This window comes from Pristiophorus japonicus, chromosome 5, assembly GCF_044704955.1.
Source record: "Pristiophorus japonicus isolate sPriJap1 chromosome 5, sPriJap1.hap1, whole genome shotgun sequence".
In the NCBI taxonomy this organism is placed as follows: Eukaryota; Metazoa; Chordata; class Chondrichthyes; family Pristiophoridae; genus Pristiophorus; species Pristiophorus japonicus.
In genome coordinates this window covers 74548811-74567954 of record NC_091981.1, presented here as the reverse complement: position 1 = coordinate 74567954, position 19144 = coordinate 74548811, and the positions used below count along the sequence as shown (strand labels likewise).

The following is a 19144-nucleotide window of genomic DNA, read 5'->3' as shown; positions in this document are numbered from 1 at the left end:
TTAAATTTGCACTCTATTAGCCAAGCTAAAATATATAAGAATATAATAGAGATTTTACAGATTGTAGCAAGGCAAGGCTCTGCTTCCATTTCAGTCATTTTAATCACAATAATAGCACATGTAGTGATGCATTTTAACAAGCTTATATCATGCTAAGCATATGTGAACAAATGAAAACAAGGTTTGCTGTAGCTTTCTCATGAAAATGGTGCTCTTTTAAATACACCAGAATTTGGGGGAAAGACAATAGAGGTCCTTCAATTTGTCACTATAGGTCTGTTTTTAAAAAATTTGTGTAGCTTGTAGTAGCAGTGGTTCAGTTTGATTGTACTCCTTTCACTTCCACCAAAGTGTTCCAACCAAGAAACAGCAGAAGAAATATTTACATATAAGATAACAGACTTTCTTGTTTCCTACTGTTAAAAAACTGGTTATACGCCAAGATTGTATCATGTGATCCAACATACATTAAGGTCCTGCATCAGTAACATCATTTTTTTTTTAATCTTGGAAAACCTCCATATCAAACTAGCAAACACTAAAGTGCACTGGAGTAGTACAGAAAACAATATAAACAAAAGGAACGCTATCTTATATATCACAAATATTAAATTATGCTTTCAAGTGTGTTTAAGATGTCTAATCTAATCTTAAGATTTGAAATTTGAATACTCAACTTGGCCTCTTCAGGCCCCTCCAATATCCCCCATCAGATCATACTGTCAGGTTGGCTGCTATCTGGCCTACCATTATTTTAAGATAAAATGGGGTTGTGGTGCTGATGACATCATCAGGATGTGACTTTTCCATGTAAAGTAGGACCCCGTCAGCCTGGAGAAGGCAGCCCTCCATGCCCAATCTGAGGTCAGTTAAGATTGTGAGGGACAGGAATGCATCATAAATGCAGCGTGACTGCCTCCCCCCGGCCTGCCCAGCCACTTTAACCCCCCACCTGGCTGATCGCACTGGCTGGGCAGAGTTAAAACATCCCTTTTGCCGTCTTTTTTTTTTATCAGTACCCCAATTCATGACAACAGTACTTGAATAGATACTGGGCCAAAAATAATTGTAGCTGGCAAACGAACGGCACTTGCCCATTTAATTTCCACGAGCCAATGCACATAATGTTGATGTCATCCAAATGAGGAACCTGGGACCTGTGTGAACAGGACAAGCAAATGTGTATCTCATTAATCAATCAGATTGAAGAATTGTTAATGAAGAGCAGAGAGTCTGAACTCGGAAATGTCAATTAGTATAGTGAAATCAATGTAAAATAAGGTACAGAAAGCATGAGGAGAGACTGGATCGATTGGGCCTGTATTCACTGGAGTTTAGGAGGATGAGAGGGGATCTCATAGAAACATATAAAATTCTGATGGGACTGGACAGGTTAGATGCAGGAAGAATGTTCCCGATGTTGGGGAAGTCCAGAACCAGGGGACATAGTCGAAGGATAACGGGTAAGCCTTTAGGACTGAGATGAGGAGAAACTTCTTCACTCAGAGGGTTGTTAACCTGTGGAATTCCCTACCGCAGAGAGTTGTTGATACCAGTTCATTGGATGTATTCAAGAGGGAGTTAGAAATGGCTTTTACGGCTAAAGGGATCAAGGGGTATGGAGAGAAAGCAGGAAAGGGGTACTGAGGTGAATGATCAGCCATGATCTTATTGAATGGTGGTGCAGGCTCGAAGGGCCTACTCCTGCACCTATTTTCTATTTTTCTATGTAAAACAGAGAGGGAAATAAAGATTTGATTAAGAGAGAAATGAGAGACAGAAAGAAAAAGTTAAAAAATGTATCTTTTGACATTAGAAAATGTATTTACATTTTTTTTAAATCTCCAACAACAATTAAAAGCTGAAGGAATGAGCCTCCAGGTTTAAATGTTAATTTTCAGTGCCAGAGAAGTTGTTTGGCAGTAATGAAGACATATCACAATGTTAAAAAGGGCGATTAGACTGAAATGGGCAAGCCTTAACTTTCTGTAGCAAATACAGGAAATTCATGCAGTTCAATGCATTTGAATGGGTAGCCAGACAGCGAGATGCCATTTCAGGGAAGCTAATGGTGGGGCAACACATCTCGGACAGCACCTTCCGGATTTTCACCTTTAACCTTGCATCTACCCTCACCTGATGTTGCTGTACGATTTACACATAAATAACGATGATCGCCATTAGCCTCACCGTTATTTTGACATTTAATTCTGGCCCAATAAATTGGGCTATTCCACTGTTATCAATTCTATACCTTATATTTGTATTGTGTAATTACTTTAAAGGTTCTATAAATGGGATTTGATAGGCCCTCTTCCCACATGAACGTAGAGTGTAAGGCTGGAATTTTGTTCATGGAACTTGGTTGGGCATGGTGGTGGAGGGGGGGAGAGTGTGAGGTGGGCATGAAACTCTGGAGGCTGGGTTTCCCATAGGCCCTGCTGGTTTTACCAGCACAGCCTAATTTGAATGCCAGGCCTCGGGTTTCCTGCCCAACTTGAGGAGCTGGCTGGATGCAGGTGGGTAGGCCTCAGTTGCAAGGGGTCAGGGATTAGCAAAGGGGGGTCAGCAATCAGGAGGAGGGTGAGAGGATTGGCAGGGATTGGCATTTGGAAGGGGGGGAGAGAGAATTGACGGAGCTCGGCAAACGGAAAGGGGTTGGTAATCGGAATGGGGAAAGAGAGGCTCGGGGGAGGGTTGCAGTTTCGGCAGGGGATTGGCAGGCGATGGGGCATGGTCGGGAATTGGGGAGATCGGACATCGGCAAGCAAGTGGAGATCTCGGGGCGGGGATCGGAGCTGGGTGCTGGCCCGCCATTGCCTGCCGCCACCCCACCCCGCCCCCGTCCCGCCTCCAGCAAAACCGTAAGTGGCCGAGTTGGAGGCAGAATTAGGTCGGGATTCACATTTTTAACAATTTAACTGCTCCAAAAAACACCCGTTTCTGGATGGGAAAATTCCAGCCTAAATGTCTAATGTTTTGCCTTTGTGACAAAAAAAATGTTTTCTCCCACTTGCATTATTTAATGCTTGAGCCCTCAAGTTGACATGCAAATCCTCTCTGAATAATGCATCTGGTGCATGGGCAATAAATGCATTGTGGTAAATGTTTGAAATGACCTCTTGTCATCGGTCTGAATGTTTCCAACAAGCAATAGAGCCAAGAAATTGACTATAATTATTTATTTTTATGAATGAATTAAATTTTGAGTCATTTAAAAAATATTTTGTGAGCTTTAAATTCATCAGTAATTAGTCGTGATAACTCACAGATTTCATTTGTGAAGTCAGAAGCCCCAGTAAAGAATAACACCTCCAGTAATCTCTGAAACCTTTTATGGCACGGCCACTGTATGACATAACATGGAATTGCAAGGACTTCAATCAATCAGTGATGGCATAGTGCTTGCAGAATTGATAACATCATGAAAATGGTTACATTTGCCAACACATTCACAGCACAATACAATACAGCCAGTATATTACCATGGATTTTTTTGAAACTGTTGACCTGATAGAACAAACTACAAAGTTCACAACTCATGTTTGTAGGTGATCTGTTTTCCTCTGTTGGATGCTCATGACCATTTTAAAACTTCTAAGAGTCATGCAAATTTTTATTCAGTCGCCGATTGGAAAGCTCTTTTAAGAAGATCCTGCAATCACAATGGAGTGGAAACTAAAGTCTGTTAAGTAGTTAGTTATTTTAAGACAAAAAAGTATTTTTATATTTATGCCTGAACAACTGCCGAAAGTAAATAGCCTTTTAGTGTATTGTAATTGGATGGCTTTGTACATTTTATTTGTGAATGTAAATTTGTAAAAACTAACATTTTGTACAATCACAGAATGCTTTATATAAAAGGAAACAAGAGCGCAGAAATCTATGAGTGATTATTCGGAAAATGTCATGTGCTGGTTAAGAGTAGGGGTGACAGTAAACTGTAATTCCCACATACACTGACACCGTTAATCACCACTAATCCTAGCTGTGGGATGGTGGAGGCTGCTGGAAATTCGGGCTTTCTCAAAGTCGTCTCAACCAGAACCTTATTAAAGTACATCCGTATCACTAATAAGATTTCCACGTCTTGCAGTATGGAGCCTCTCAGAACCAAGAAACAAAGAATACATGACAGGGATCTGTGAGAAATATGAAAAGGAACCACCGACTGAGCTGAATGTCACTGAATACTTCAGCTAACCGTACATATGGTTTATTTTTCCATGAATAATCACAAGTTCTGCATTTGGTTCACCATGAGTTTCTGATTAAAGGAAGTTATTTTGGTTAAATAAAAGTTTTGAGATGAGTTTGCATAGAGGGCACACAACATGATTCAATAATTGAATGAATAATCTACAACACATTGATACGTCCTTACTACACAGTATAAATGCACACGAGGCCCATGCTTGAGAGAAGGTCAGTCTGTGACCTGTCCTTTATTCCTTAGCACTCAAGTGATGAAGGTGGGTGGAGCTTCCCCTTTTATACCTGAAGGAGTGTCTCCCACCTAGTGGTCATTGTTCTCACAGTGTACAACTTAGGTCAGATTATACATGGGTTACAATGCTGGTTGAATACATGACATCACCTCCCCTCCAAAGTCTTATTGGGATCACAGTTTGAGTCTCTCTGGTGGTTTATGTTCTCTTGTAGAGCGCCTGAGTTGGGGCTCCGGTTGTTGGGCGCTGGCCTGAGTGTCTGCTGTTTGCGGTACCTCAGGCCTATCCAGACTGCCCACAGTGATTGGGCTCTACTCCCTTTGGTTCCGGTGTGCGGTCACCTATGGTGGAGTGAACTCTATATCGTGTTCTTCCTCTGCTTCTTCTATGGGGTTGCTGAACCTCCTTTTTGTTTGATCCATGTGTTTGCGGCAGATTTGTCCATTGGTAAGTTTAACTACCAGAATCCTATTTCCCTCTTTGGCAATCACAGTGCCTGCGAGCCATTTGGGCCCTGCTGCGTAGTTGAGGACAAAAACAGAATCATTTACATCAATACATCGTGCCCTCGCATTCCTGTCATGGTAGTCATATTGTGGCTGGCGCCTGCTCTCGACAATTTCTTTCATGGTGGGATGTATAAGGGATAGCCGGGTTTTGAGCATCCTTTTCATTAGCAGCTCTGCGGGTGGAACCCCTGTGAGCGAGTGTGGTCGGGATCCAAAGGCCAACAGGAGGCATGATAAGCGCCTTTGTAGGGAACCCCCTTGGATTCTGAGCATCCCCTGTTTGATTATTTGCACTGCATGTTCTGCCTGGCCATTTGAGGCCGGCTTGAATGGTGCCGTTCTGACATGGTTAATTCTATTGCCTGCCATGAAGTCCTGGAATTCAGTGCTTGTGAAGCACGGGCCATTGTCGCTGACCAAGACGTCCGGTAGACCGTGGGCGGCGAACATTGCCCGTAGACTTTCTACCGTGGCAGAGGATGTGATTGAATTTAAAATGTCACACTCGATCCATTTGGAGTAGGCGTCTACTGCAACCAAAAACATTTTTCCCATGAAAGGACCTGCGTAGTCCACATGGATGCGTGACCAAGGCTTGGCGGGCCATGGCCAGTGGCTAAGGGGGTCTTCCCTGGGCGCATTGCCCAGCTGGGCACACGTGTTGCACCTGCGAACACAAAGTTCCAGATCTGCGTCTATCCCTGGCCACCAAACGTGTGACCTGGCCTTCATCTCATGACAATGCCCGGGTGCTCATTGTGGAGTTCTCTGATGAACACCTCTCTGCCCATCTGGGGCATGACTATGCGGTTTCCCACAGTAGGCAATCGGCCTGAGTCGAGAGTTCATCCCTGCGCCTGTGAAATGGTTTAAATTTCTCAGGGCATGCCCTGTACGTGGCTACCCAGTCCCCATTCAGGACACATTTCTTGACTAGAGACAATAGCGGGTCTCTATTTGTCCAGACTTTAATCTGACGGGCTGTCACGGGTGAGCCTTCGCTTCCGAAAGCTTCAACAGCCATGACCATCTCAGCAGCATGCTCGGTAGCCCCCTTAGTGGGAGCCTGCTGAGTACATCGGCGCAGTTTTCAGTGCCCGGTCTGTGCCGAATTGTATAGTCATAGGCGGCTAACGTGAGTGCCCACCTCTGTATGCGGGCCGATGCTTTGCATTTATGGCCTTGTTGTCGGCCAAAAGGGACGTTAGGGGTTTGTGATCTGTCTCCAGCTCAAATTTCCTGCCAAACAGGTACTGGTGCATTTTTTTTACTGCATATACACATGCGAGCGCCTCCTTTTCTACCATCCCGTAACCCCTTTCTGTCTGGGACAGACTCCTGGAGGCATAAGCTACCGGCTGTAACTGACCCTTGAAATTGACATGCTGCAACACACACCCGACACCATAGGACGACGCATCGCACGTTAACACAAGTTTCTTACATGGGTCGTATAGTGTTAACAGAGTGTTGGAACATAACAAATTGCGTGCTCTATTAAAAGCCCTTTCCTGGCTGTCCCCCCAGACCCATTCGCGACCTTTGCTTAGGAATATGTGTAGCGGCTCTAGCAGCGTGTTCAATTTGGGAAGAAAGTTACCAAACTAGTTCAGGAGCCCCAGGAACGAACGCAGTTCCGTCATGTTATGGGGTCTGGGTGCTCTCTGGATCGCTTCCGTCTTGGACACAGTAGGGCTGATCCCGTCTGCTGCTACCCTCATCCCCAGGAATTCTACCTCTGGAGCTAGGAAGACGCACTTCGCCTTTTTCAGTCGCAGCCCTACCCGGTCCAGTCTGCATAGCACCTCCTCCAGGTTGTGAAGGTGTTCTTCAGTATCGTAACCCGTGATGAGGATGTCATCCTGAAAAACCACCGCCCCTGGAATCGACTTGAGGAGGCTTTCCATATTTCGTTGGAAGATCGCGGCAGCCGAGCGAATCCCAAACGGACATCTGTTGTACTCAAACAACCCCTTGTGTGTCGTGATGGTGGTCAGCTTCTTCGACTCACTCGCCAGCTCCTGGGTCATGTAAGCTGAGATCGGGTCCAATTTTGAAAAAAGCTTGCCACCGGATAGCATCGCAAAGAGGTCCTCCGCTCTCGGTAGCGGGTACTGGTCTTGGAGTGACACCCGATTGATGGTGGCCTTGTAATCACCACATATCCTGACCGACCCATCCGCCTTGAGCACCGGCATGATCGGGCTCGCCCAGTCGCTGAATTCGACTGGCGAGATGATGCCTTCCCTCAGCAGGCGGTCCAATTCGCCTTCTATCTTTTCCCGCAACATGTACGGCACCGCTCTGGCCTTGTGGTGTACTGGCCTGGCATCCGGGTTTATGTGAATCACTACCTTGGCCCCCATGAAAGTGCTGATGCCAGGTTGAAAGAATGAGTCAAATTTGTCCAGGACCTGTGAGCATGATACTCGCTCCACAGAGGAAATTGCATTGACATCGCCCCATTTCCAGTTCATGACAGCAAGCCAACTCCTCCCCAGTAGTGCGGGACCGTCCCCCGGGACAATCCAGAGTGGCAACCTGTTCTCCACATCTTTGTGGGTCACGACTACCGTGCGCTGCCTAGCACCAGAATGATCTGCTTTGTGTAGGTCCGTAGCTGTGCGTCAATCGGCGATAATTTTGGCCTCCTGGCCTTGGACGCCCACAACTTTTCAAACTGTTTGATACCCATCAGGGACTGGCTGGCCCCCGTGTCTAGCTCCATTGATACTGGGATGCCATTGAGGAGCACTTTCATCATTATCGGTGGCGTCCTGGTGTATGGACTGTATACGTGCTCCACATGAACTCGCTGAACTTCAGCTTCCAGCGATTTCCCCCAGTGTTCATTTCTGCAATTTCTGCAGGTATTTTGCTCATCTCTTCAAACTCCGCCTCCACGCCTCCAACATGAGCTGCTGTTGAAAACAAAAGGTCCCTTGCCAGTCGATCGTCCCTGACTGCCCCTGTGACTGTCCTTGAGTGCGCCATTAACAGGTGTTGATGGCCTCATTACTGGCTGCATTGTCCCTTGCAATGGCGTGAATCGCCATTCAACTTGCCATTGTCTCTGTCGAACTCCCCCTCTGGGTTCGACTACATGTTGGGGCATGCCCGACTGCCCTTGTTTGCCTGGAGAACTGTGTGCTGCTTTAACAATGTTGAATCTCTGTCCCAACCATTCCTTAACACAGTACCTCTCGTCTGTTCTGCTCGTGGCCATGCTCGCGTGGTTTAAATCCCAGTTTCTCGTCGCCATTGATACGTTCTTACTATACAGAATAAATGCACACGAGGCCCATGTTTGAGAGAAGGTCAGTCTGTGACCTGTCCTTTATTCCTTAGCACTCCAGTGATGAAGGTGGGTGGAGCGTCCCCTTTTATACCTGAAGGTCCAGGTTAGGAGTGTCTCCCACCTAGTGGTCAGTGTTCTCACAGTGTACAACTTAGGTCAGATTATACATGGGTTACAATGCTGGTTGAATACATGACAGTTATTTTAGTTAAATAAAAGTTTGAGATGAGTTTGCATAGAGGGCACACAACATGATTCAATAATTGAATGAGTAATCTACAACATAATCTCTCTAAAAGTTAGAATAAGAACAAGAATAAAAACTTTGAATCCCATCTAGTGTTTACTGATATCAGTCTATTCTTTGTGTCTGTGGCCAAATTTGAGGCTGGATCTCTGAGGGGTTTGCGACCAGTTTTTCGCTGCGTTTTGAAAAACAGGGCACTCAGCTGTTTCTGGTCTGGTCGCGATCCTCGGCTCGGTTTTTGCGGTGGTGCCACTGGGGAGAGCTGCGCCGGAGTGTAATGACTCAGATTGCAACAACATCCGAAGTTCGAGACTCACCCGACCTGTTTGGCGAGCCCCGATGACCTCCAGGAAAAACATGGCAGTCCAGCCCTGCCGGCAGCGGTAAGTTGGAAAACCTGAAAAAAAGGTAAGTTAAAGTTGTCATTTTAAAAATATTTTTGTAGCAATTTGTTAGGTAAGGGTGTTGGCAATGTTTTTTGAATGTTTTATTGAAGTTTTTTTCTACTTTCAAGGCCTCTGTCAGAGCGCTCCGGAACCCGCACTAAAGTTGGCGAGGATCCCATTTTTGCACCCTGAAAATAGTGCAACGCCTCCCTTTGCGCTGTGCTGCTGGCACAGACCCCAACTGCCGAAAGTTAGGCAATTAATTGCTAATGCTAATTGGGCAGTAATTTTCATGCATCACCTCAGTTTTTGCCACCAAATGGAGAAAGCCGAAAATCCAGGCCATAATGTTCTATCTATATCCTGTGGGGCCGATTTTCATCGATGTCCTGCCCGCAGCGGCTGAGGTTCCGCCGGAAATGTCTGCTTTCTGGGCAATTCCTCTGAAACCTCCCATCTCCCGTTGAGGTTCTGCCCGGCGGAAGATTGGTGGAGAAGAGTGCCGCCCACGTCGCAGTGTCTCGCCCACCCAGAAGTCAGATAATCGCCATTTTATCACGTTTTGTGGACTACCACCGACCCGATGCCCGCCAGAAGGATCACTCTGGAAATGCAGGTCTGAGCTGGGCAGCAGTGGGCCAGCAATCGCACATCAGGTGGGAGGGAGGGAGGGAGGCAGCAGTGGAATTGGGCAGCAACCGCACATCGGGTGGGTGGGAGGGAGGGAGAGAGAGGTGGAGTGCATTGGGGCAGCTCTGGCACATCGGTTGGGAGGGTGTGCTGGTGGCCATCACATCACGACAGCCAGTCAGATTCTGCACCATATCAGTGGCACTGCTGGAAAGAAGTTAGGTCAATGTTGCCTTACTTTCTTGCTGATGTTTAAATTGGATGCGATAAAACCGATTGAAATGTGTGTAAGCTAATGGAGGCTTTTTTGTTGCACCTCATTGAAAGTCCTTCATTGAGAAGGCCAATGCGAAGGGAAAATTATTATGAGTGACTAAAAAGTGTTCAACATCTCACATTTTGTACATCCAAGCTGATTCATTAATTGTCTCACACAATGTACTGCAATGTAACTGCTGACCATGTCATTTCAGGGATGGCACTCCTCCATGTTTGGCTTCGCAAAAAGAGGGTTGAAGTGCAAGCCTTAAGGTGTGCCCTGCAACTTGGTAAACTAGAGTCATTGAATGGCAGCCTTCCTGCATTCATTGTCAGCCTGCAGTCAGATGTGGATGGGAAGATATTCCCGATGAAGCAGATGATCTGAAGGACAGATGTGTGGTTGGCGCAACGCATCACATATATGACGTTAAAATGACACACGCACAAACATTTACAAGTGCACAATGACAAATGTTACATAATATTATGACATATACATACACTTAGACGAGGATGCAACACTCACCCCTCCACCCGGCACCACCACCTCTCTTCCCCCACCTTGCAGCTAAGCCCGATTTTCTCTTCCTCCCCACGCCTACACGACGGAGTGGCCCTCCTCTGCCCCTCACTGTCTCTGGTTCAGGAGGTTGTGCAGGAGGGCAGCGTGATGTGTGTAGACGTGTGCATCTCGGTGAGAACATAGAGCGCGGGATCGAAGGCGCCGGGATCTCCTGCTCCTCCTCATCTGTGTGTCTTTGAGGGTGTGGGGTCGGGGGCTTGCAGCACGTGTGCAGAAGCCATCTCCTGCCTTATGGCCTTGACGCTTTCTGATGTGCGCTCCAACACTGTGAGGAGGTGCTCCATCCTTTGATCGTGCGGCTGGGTGAATGTGGCGATACTGCCAGCTATCGCAGCCATGGTCTGCTGCATCTTGCGACCTACCTCCACGCCAGTGGTTGATAGCTGGTCTATCTGTCTTTGTAGAGCGAGCTGTCCTGCATCCGCAGGTGGTTGCTTGCTGCTGCTGGGTGCTGAGGCCTTGCTTCCCTTTGCTCCATGGACTCTGCGCTTGCTTGAGCTTGCTTGAGTGGAGTCTGGGCCTTTCTCCCTCCTTTCTCTCTTCTTCTTTCTGGCCTTGGTGGCGGAGGTGGGAGCAGTGGACGGGGGTGATGTGGGCTGAGGGAGCAGGAAGGATCCTGTGTCCTCGGATGTGGAGAGCATTGGAGTGGGAGGTGCTGGGCTGTGACGGCATCTGTGAAGGCCAGAGGTCGATGATCTCTCCAGATCCGTGGTGCCCATCAGCATCTGCAAGTAAAGGACAAAATATCAGTCTGTGGGGGGTGGGGGTGGGGGAGTGGTGGTGGTGAAAATGAGATGAGAGCTGTTCCATCTCACATTATGCCAGCAAGGAGTTCCATTTCTATATGTCCACACCAATAATGGGCGACAAAGTCTGTATTTAATGACGAGTGCTTTAACATTGCAAGTACTTTTATGCCATGACTGTCGCTGACACCAGAGGTGAGTGTAGCCTTACCCTGCGGTAGCACCGAATCTGCAGAAACTTTTGTGGTTGGAATGTGGCGATGTCCCACCAATGCCAACGCACGCTCCTCTAGCCTGGTCAATTCGACCACATCTTGTGGGCCCCCTCCGGTCGCACCTGAGTGGCTGCTTGTTTTCTCTGCACAAAGAAACTTTGCAGTCTTTACCCCCTTTGCTCATGTCCCCCAAACACACTTGTAGAATTATTTAAGGTTCCATAACCAGACATACCAAGGATATGGGCCCCAAATTTCCCAGGGAATTTCATAGGTTAACAACTCTCTGAATGAAGAAGTCTCTCCTCATCTCAGTCCTAAATGGCCTGCCCCTTATCCTATGTTCTTCCCGCATCTATCCTGTCCAGTCCCGTCAGAATCTTATACGTTTCTATGAGATCCCTCTCATCCTTCTAAACTCCGGTGAATAAAGGCCCAGTTGATCCAGTTTCTCCTCATATGACAGTCCAGCCATCCCGGGAATCAGTCTGGTGAACCTTCACTGCACTCCCTCAATAGCAAGAATGTCCTTCCTCAGATTAGGAGACCAAAACTGAACACAATATTCCAGGTGAGGCCTCACTAAGGCCCTGTACAACTGCAGTAAGACCTCCCTGCTCCTATACTCAAATCCCCTAGCTGTGAAGGCCAACATACCATTTGCCTCCTTCACCGCTTGCTGTACCTGCATGCCCACGTTCAGTGACTGATGAACCATGACACCCAGGTCTCATTGCATCTTCCCTTTTCCTAATCTGCAGCCATTCAGATAATATTCTGCCTTCGTGTTTTTGCCCCCAAAATGGATAACCTCACATTTATACACATTATATCTGCCATGCATTTGCCCACTCACCTAACCTGTCCAAGTCACCCTGCAGCCTCTTAGCGTCCTCCTCACAGCTCACACCGCCACCCAGTTTAGTGTCATCCGCAAACTTGGAGATATTACACTCAATTCCTTCATCTAAATCATTAATGTATATTGTAAAGAGCTGGGGTCCCAGCACTGAGCCCTGCGGCACTCCACTAGTCACTGCCTGCCATTCTGAAAAGGACCCATTTATCCCGACTCTCTGCTTCCTGTCTGCCAACCAGTTCTCTATCCACGTCAGTACATTACCCCCAATACCATATGCTTTGATTTTTCACACCAATCTCTTGTGCGGGACCTTGTCAAAAGCCTTTTGAATGTCCAAATACACCACATCCACTGGTTCTCCCTTGTCCACTCTGCTAGTTACATCCTCAAAAAATTCCAGAAGATTCGTCAAGCATGATTTCTCTTTCATAAATCCATACTGACTTGGTCCGATCCTGTCACCGCTTTCCAAATGCGCTGCTATTTCATCCTTAATGATTGATCCAACATTTTCCCCACTTCTGATATCAGGCTAACCCGTTATTACCCGTTTTCTCTCTCCCTCTTTTTTTAAAGTGGTGTTACATTAGCTACCCTCCAGTCCATAGGAACTGATTCAGAGTCCATAGACTGTTGGAAAATGATCACCAATGCATCCATTATTTCTAGGGCCACTTCCTTAAGTACTCTGGGATGCAGACTATCAGGCCCCGGGGATTTATCGGCCTTCAATCCCATCAATTTTCCGAACACAATTTCCCGCCTAATAAGGATATCCTTCAGTTCCTCCTTCTCACTGTCCCCTAGTACATTCGGAAGGTTATTTGTGTCTTCCTTCATGAAGACAGAACCAAAGTAATCGTTCAATATATCTTATATGTTGGACAAAATCTTGGTGCCAACTATGTTCTTGGTGCTTAGTAGGCTTTTTGCTGCCTCGTGCCTCCCACAACAGCCAAACAAGCACACACCACATCCATACATGCTTTAAGTCCCTCTCAGCTCCCTCTCTCTCTGTCTCCTCTTCTGCGTATATAATGATCACGCTTGTCCTCCTGAATTGCGGGAATCGAGCGTTGCCATGCCGTTGCTAAGGACGGTGACACTTTCCGGCAGAAAGTCAGCGAGATTTAATGCTACCGCCCATTTCATATCGCTCGCGGTAATGCCCAATTTAAAAAATGGCGACTCAGTGCTTTGAGAATGGGTGAGAAGCCGGCGATCTGAAAACCCATTTTTACCACCCACGCTGGAAATAATGCCCATTTTTGGGCGATATGCACAAAAGTGTAAATCTAGCCCTATATATTTCAGTCTTTGCCTCCGAATATCCTACTCCAGTTGAGTTTGTTCCTCATTCAGTTCGGGTATCGGTTTTCCTTGTGGCCCGATGGTCTTCTCATACCGTTCTCGGATAGTATCCCATTGATGGTTTCTTCTTTCAGTTCAGGGTTTATATGTGTTTCGTCAAGCGGGGTAAAGCAGAAGTCAGTATTCAAGATGGCACATGAGGTTTCTTCTCCCTTATTTGTGACCGTCATCTCAGTCGCCGTGATGCTCACATACCATTCCCCATTTCCTCATGGAAGAGCGGTAGTTTCATATTCCCGTGCTAGCGGGGTGATACTCAAGGTGCACCCGTCAATTAGGTCATATCCACAGTCATTTTTGATTCGTAGTGGATCTCGACATAAAACACCTCGGTTATTTTCATAACAATCATCTATGCTGAGACTCTTAGTACTGTTGTTCTCTTTAATTACATATCTGGATAGGTCATGGTAACACACACGAGTTTGATTTCTTATTTCCCCTATATTGTCTGTTTGGTATAGGCGATCTCCCTTTGTCACATCATACTGTGGTATGGATAGTACAAAACCTATTATATTTTAATATCCGGTTATACATCTGACCTTTGGGACCCAAGCATGACTGTTTCTCCACACCTCACATACATGAGTCATGTTTTTGTCCAAGGCCCAGTTGGTAAATACATGAAGGGTTCTCCAATCTGGCACCTTTCCATTCTGAAGTTGCTCTAGGTTATGTTGTATACCACTGAGTAACCATGCTCCGTACTCTGCGCATACAATTTCTGTCTGCATGGTTCCACTCAAGTTTCTTTCCGCTCTATTTATCAAATTTATAGTTCTGGCGTGGTCTCACAGCGTGTGGGCCACTTGTAATAATTCCCTCTCCGTGCCACTACCCAGTTGTGCCTGTACCTTTTCATTATCCTCATCCCTCTCCAACAATCATAGAAACATAGAAACTGATCAGTTCCTATCGAGTGGAGGGTAGCCAATGTAACCCCACTTTTTAAAAAGGGAGGGAGAGAGAAAACAGGGAACAGAAAATTGGCTACCCTCCACTCGATAGGAACTGATCCAGAATCTATGGAATGTTGGAAAATGACTGTCAATGCATCTGCTATTTCCAAGGCCACCTCTTTAAGTACTCTGGGATGCAGTCCATCAGGCCCTGGGGATTTATCGGCCTTCACTCCCATCAATTTCCCCAACACAATTTCCCGACTAATAAGGATTTCCCTCAGTTCCTCCTTCTTTGTAACAAAATAAATGAGTTGACAGCACAAATTGAGACAAATGGGTATGATCTGGCAACCATCACAGAGACATGATTGCAAGATGACCAGGACTGGGAATTAAATATTCAAGGGTACTTGACAATCCGGAAGGATAGACAGAAAGGAAAAGGAGATGGGGTAGCTCTACTGATAAAGGATGGAATCACTGCAATAGTAAGAAACGATATTGGCTTAAATGATAAGGGTGTTGAAACAGTTTTGGTGGAGATAAGGAACAATAAGTGGAAAAAGTCATTGGTGGGCATAGTCTATAGGCCCACTAACAGTAGCAACTCTGTTGGTCGGAGCATAAACCAGGAAATAGTGGGGGCTTGTAAAAAGGGAACAGCAATAACCATGGGTGATTTTAACCTCCCTATTGATTGGACAAATCAAATTGGTCAGGGTAGCCTTGAGGAGAAGTTCATAGAGTGCGTATGGGATGGGTTCCTTGAGCAGTATGTAATGGAACCAACCAGGGGCAGGCTATCTTAGATCTGGTCCTGTGTAATGAGACAGGATTAATTAACAATCTCCTAGTAAAGGATCCTCTCGGAATGAGTGATCATAGCATGGTAGAATTTTAAATTCAGATGGAGGGTGAGAAAGTTGGATCTCTAACCAGTGAACTAAGCTTAAATAAAGGAGACTTTGAAGGTACGAGGGCAGAGTTGGGTACAGTGGACTGGGAAAATAGATTAAAGTGTTGGACGGTTGATGGACAGTGGTGTATATTGAAGGAGATATTTCACAACGCTCAAGAAAAGTATATTCCATTGAGGAGGAAAGAGTATAAGAGAAAAGATAGCCATCTGTGGCTAACTAAAGAAATAAAGGACGGAATCCAATTAAAAACAAGGGCACACAATGTGGCCAAAACTAGTGGGAAGACAGAAGACTGGGAAGCTTTTAAAAGCCAGCAAAGAACGACTAAAAAAATGATTAAGAAAGGAAAGATAGACTATGAAAGTAAACTAACACAAAATATAAAAACAGTTAGCAAGAGTTTCTATCGGTATATAAAAAGGGAAAGGATGGCTAAAGTAAATAATCGTCCCTTAGAGGACGAGACCGGGGAATTAGTAATGGGAAACATGGAGATGGCAGAAACTCTGAACAAATATTTTGCATCAGTCTTTACGGTAGAGGACACTAACAATATTCCGACAGTGGATAGTTTAGGGGCTATACGGAGGGAGAAACTTAACACAATCACAATTACTAAGGAGGTGGTACTCAGTAAAGATAATGGGACTAAAGGCAGATAAATCCCTTGGTCCTGATAGTTGTAATTTAACCAAAATTCCCTGGATTCTGGGGAGGTTCCAGCTGATTGGAAGTCTACAAATCTAACGCCCCTATTTAAAAAAGGAAGCAGACAAAAAGCAGGAAACTCTAGACCAGTTAGCCAAACATCTGTGGTTGGGAAATTGTTGGAGTCCATTATTAAAAAACCAGTAGCAGGACATTTGGAAAAGCAAAATTAGGTCAGGCAGAGTCAGCAAGGATTTATGAAGGGGAAGTCATATTTGACAAATTTGCTGGAGTTCTTTGAATATGTAACGAAGAGGGTGGATAAAGTAGAACCAATGGATGTGATGTATTTGGACTTCCAGAAGGCATTTCACATGCGCCACATAAAAGCTTACTGCACAAGATAAAAGTTCACAGGGTTGGGGGTAATATATTAGTATGGATAGAGGATTGGCTAACTAACAGAAAACAGAGAAATGGTTCATTCTCTGGTTGGCAACCAGTAACTAGTGGGGTGCCGCAGGGATCAGTACTGGGACCCCAACTATTTACAATCTATATAAATGATTTGGAAGAAGGGACTGAGTGTAACGTAGCCAAGTTTGCTGACGATACAAAGATGGGAGGAAAAGTAATGTGTGAGGAGGACACAAAAAACCTGCAAAAGGACATAGACAGGCTAAGTGAGTGGGCCGAAATTTGGCAGATGGAGTATAATGTTGGAAAGCGTGAGTTCATGCACTTTGGCAGAAAAAAATCAAAGAGCAAGCTATTATTTAAATGGAGGAAGATTGCAAAGTGCCGCAGTACAGTGAGACCTGGGGGTACTTGTGCATGAAACACAAAAGGATAGTATGCAGGTGCAGCAAGTGTTCAGGAAGGCCAATGGTATCTTGGCCTTTTTTGCAAATGAGATAGAGTATAAAAGCAGGGAAGTCTTGTAAGGTAATGGTGAGGCCACACCTGGAATACTGCGTGGAGTTTTGGTTTCCATATTTAAGAAAGGATATACTTGCTTTGGAGGCAGTTCAGAGAAGGTTCACAAGGTTGATTCTGTGGATGAGGGGGTTGACTTATGAGGAAAGGTTGAGTAGGTTGGGCCTCTACTTATTGGAATTCAAAAAAATGAGAGGTGATCTTATCGAAATGTATAAGATTATGAGGGGGCTTGACAAGGTGGATGCAGAGAGGATGTTTCCACTGATGGAGGAGACTAGAACTAGAGGGCATGGTCTTAGAATAAGGGGCCACCCATTTGAAACAGGGATGAGGGGACATTTCTTCTCTCAGAGGATTGTTAATCTGTCTGCCTCAGAGAGCTGTGGCAGCTGGGACATTGAATAAATTTAAGACAGAAATAGACAGTTTCTTAAACGATAAGGAGATAAGGGGTTATGGGGAGCAGGCTGGGAAGTGGAGCTGAGTCCATGATCAGATCAACCGTGATCTTATTAAATATCGGAGCAGGCTTGAGGGGCCATATGGCCTACTCCTGCTCCTATTTCTTATGTTCTTATGTAACTCCCGCCATGTATCCCGTGCCTATCATTTCTAGTATCCCTCTTTTTCACTGATCCCGCTTTTTACCTGACCGTCTTTCCACAATAAACTTCATGGTTTTTGATTCAGGCCTTCAGGTGCTTTCAGGGTCAGGTTTTTATACAGGCTTATAGTGTTTGACCCGCAGAAGTTGGGGATGGTTAAGTCTGTTAAATTTAGGAATACAGGGCCCAAGTTTGCCACAACACTCAAAACGGCACACATGCGCCGACTTTCTGGAACAAAAAGTGCGCCTAAAACCTACTGAGGAATTCTCCCCGCTCCTCAGGACGTATTCGTGCTTGGCGTAGCGCACCACATCCAGTGGGGGGCGGAGTCAGGTACCGCCGCTGAAAACAGTGCCGGGACCTCTGCACATGCACGCTAGAATGTGCGCGCATGTGCAGTAGCTCCTCGCCCCCGAACCTCTGCAGGCTGTGTGGGAGGGACCCGAAGCACGCTGCCCCTAGCCCTGGCCAAATGGGCTCCTGGAGCAGGTGACCAACTATGCGGAGGAGAAGGAGATCCTGAGCTCGGAGATGGAGATGGCAATGTCCGTCATGGGAGACAGGAGATCCCGGGAACAGAAAGCCAAACAAGAAAGGGACAAGGAGCTGGCAAAAGTGACCGTCAAGAAGGAAGATGTCGAACACATTATGAACGAAATGGAGATTTCTCAAAGTGCAGCAGAGCATGGTCTCCGGGAGCATCTGGGAAATGTCGTCAAAACCTTGATTGCTCTCACTGACTGAGGTCATCAAGTGTTTCTTGGCACTGTCTCGCAGATGTTCGGGGGGGGCGGGGGTAGCAGGAAAGCAAAGAGGTTGGGGGCAAGACATAAGTAGGATGAGACCTGGACAGGCTCGTGTGTTTAACATTGCCCGCTGTTTGGGAGCAGGATTGGGGGGTCTCCGTGAAATGAATGCTTTGCTTGTGCAAGCGTTTCTTGTCGTGTCCCGCCGATGAATCCTGAAGATGTGCGCAGTCTTCCAAATGGGAAAGATTGGAAAGGACTCAGAACTTGAAACAATAAAATCCAAGCTCACTGAATCAAAAAAGGGATTCCCATGGTGTTGCCCAGATGCGTTTTGTTACTGGGAACAAGATCCTCTGGATACTGAAGTCCAAGGGGCTGGCTCCAGACCTTCCAGAGGATTTGTACCATTTGATCAAAAGGGTACTCTTCCCCCCCCTCCACCCCATCTCCCCCCTCTTCCCCCCCCCCTACTCCCCAAAGCCCGCACCCCCCCCACCCCGCCTTCCCTTCACATAAAGGTAGGATTTCAACTTTTTATTTGTTATTGATTGATTGCTTATTACTTTGGTCTTGATGCTTTAGGTGCAGGGTTCCTTCTATTTTTTATTTGTTAATTAATTGCTTATTACTTTTTGTGCTTTGTTTCGTGCTTTGTAAGTCTTGGTGCAGCTCCTCTCAGCTCCCTTGTATTTTTTATTTGTTATTGAATGCTTATTTCTGTGCTTTGTTTAGTGCTTGGTGCTTTAACTGTCCTGTTTTGTTTAGTGCTTAGTGCTTTAAATGTATTTATGCTTCTTTAATGTTGTTGTAAAAGTGTAT

General features: G+C 45.9%; 1 protein-coding gene across 1 annotated transcript; it reads left to right on the top strand.

The window, feature by feature from the left end:
• The first annotated feature begins 2726 nt into the window (after nt 1-2726).
• LOC139264088 (huntingtin-interacting protein K-like) lies at nt 2727-18320 on the top strand. Its single transcript, XM_070880179.1, has 2 exons — nt 2727-2864; nt 18066-18320. Exons 1-2 carry the CDS (start codon nt 2727-2729, stop codon nt 18318-18320), a joined length of 393 nt encoding a protein of 130 aa, XP_070736280.1.
• The last annotated feature ends 824 nt before the right edge of the window (nt 18321-19144 follow it).

Coding starts and splice junctions, on each gene's coding strand:
- LOC139264088 (XM_070880179.1), top strand. CDS start 2,727: ATGGGGCATGGTCGGGAATTGGGGAGATCGGACATCGGCAAGCAAGTG. Junction 2,865..18,065: donor GTCCCGCCTCCAGCAAAACC/GTAAGTGGCCGA, acceptor CTCCTGGAGCAG/GTGACCAACTATGCGGAGGA.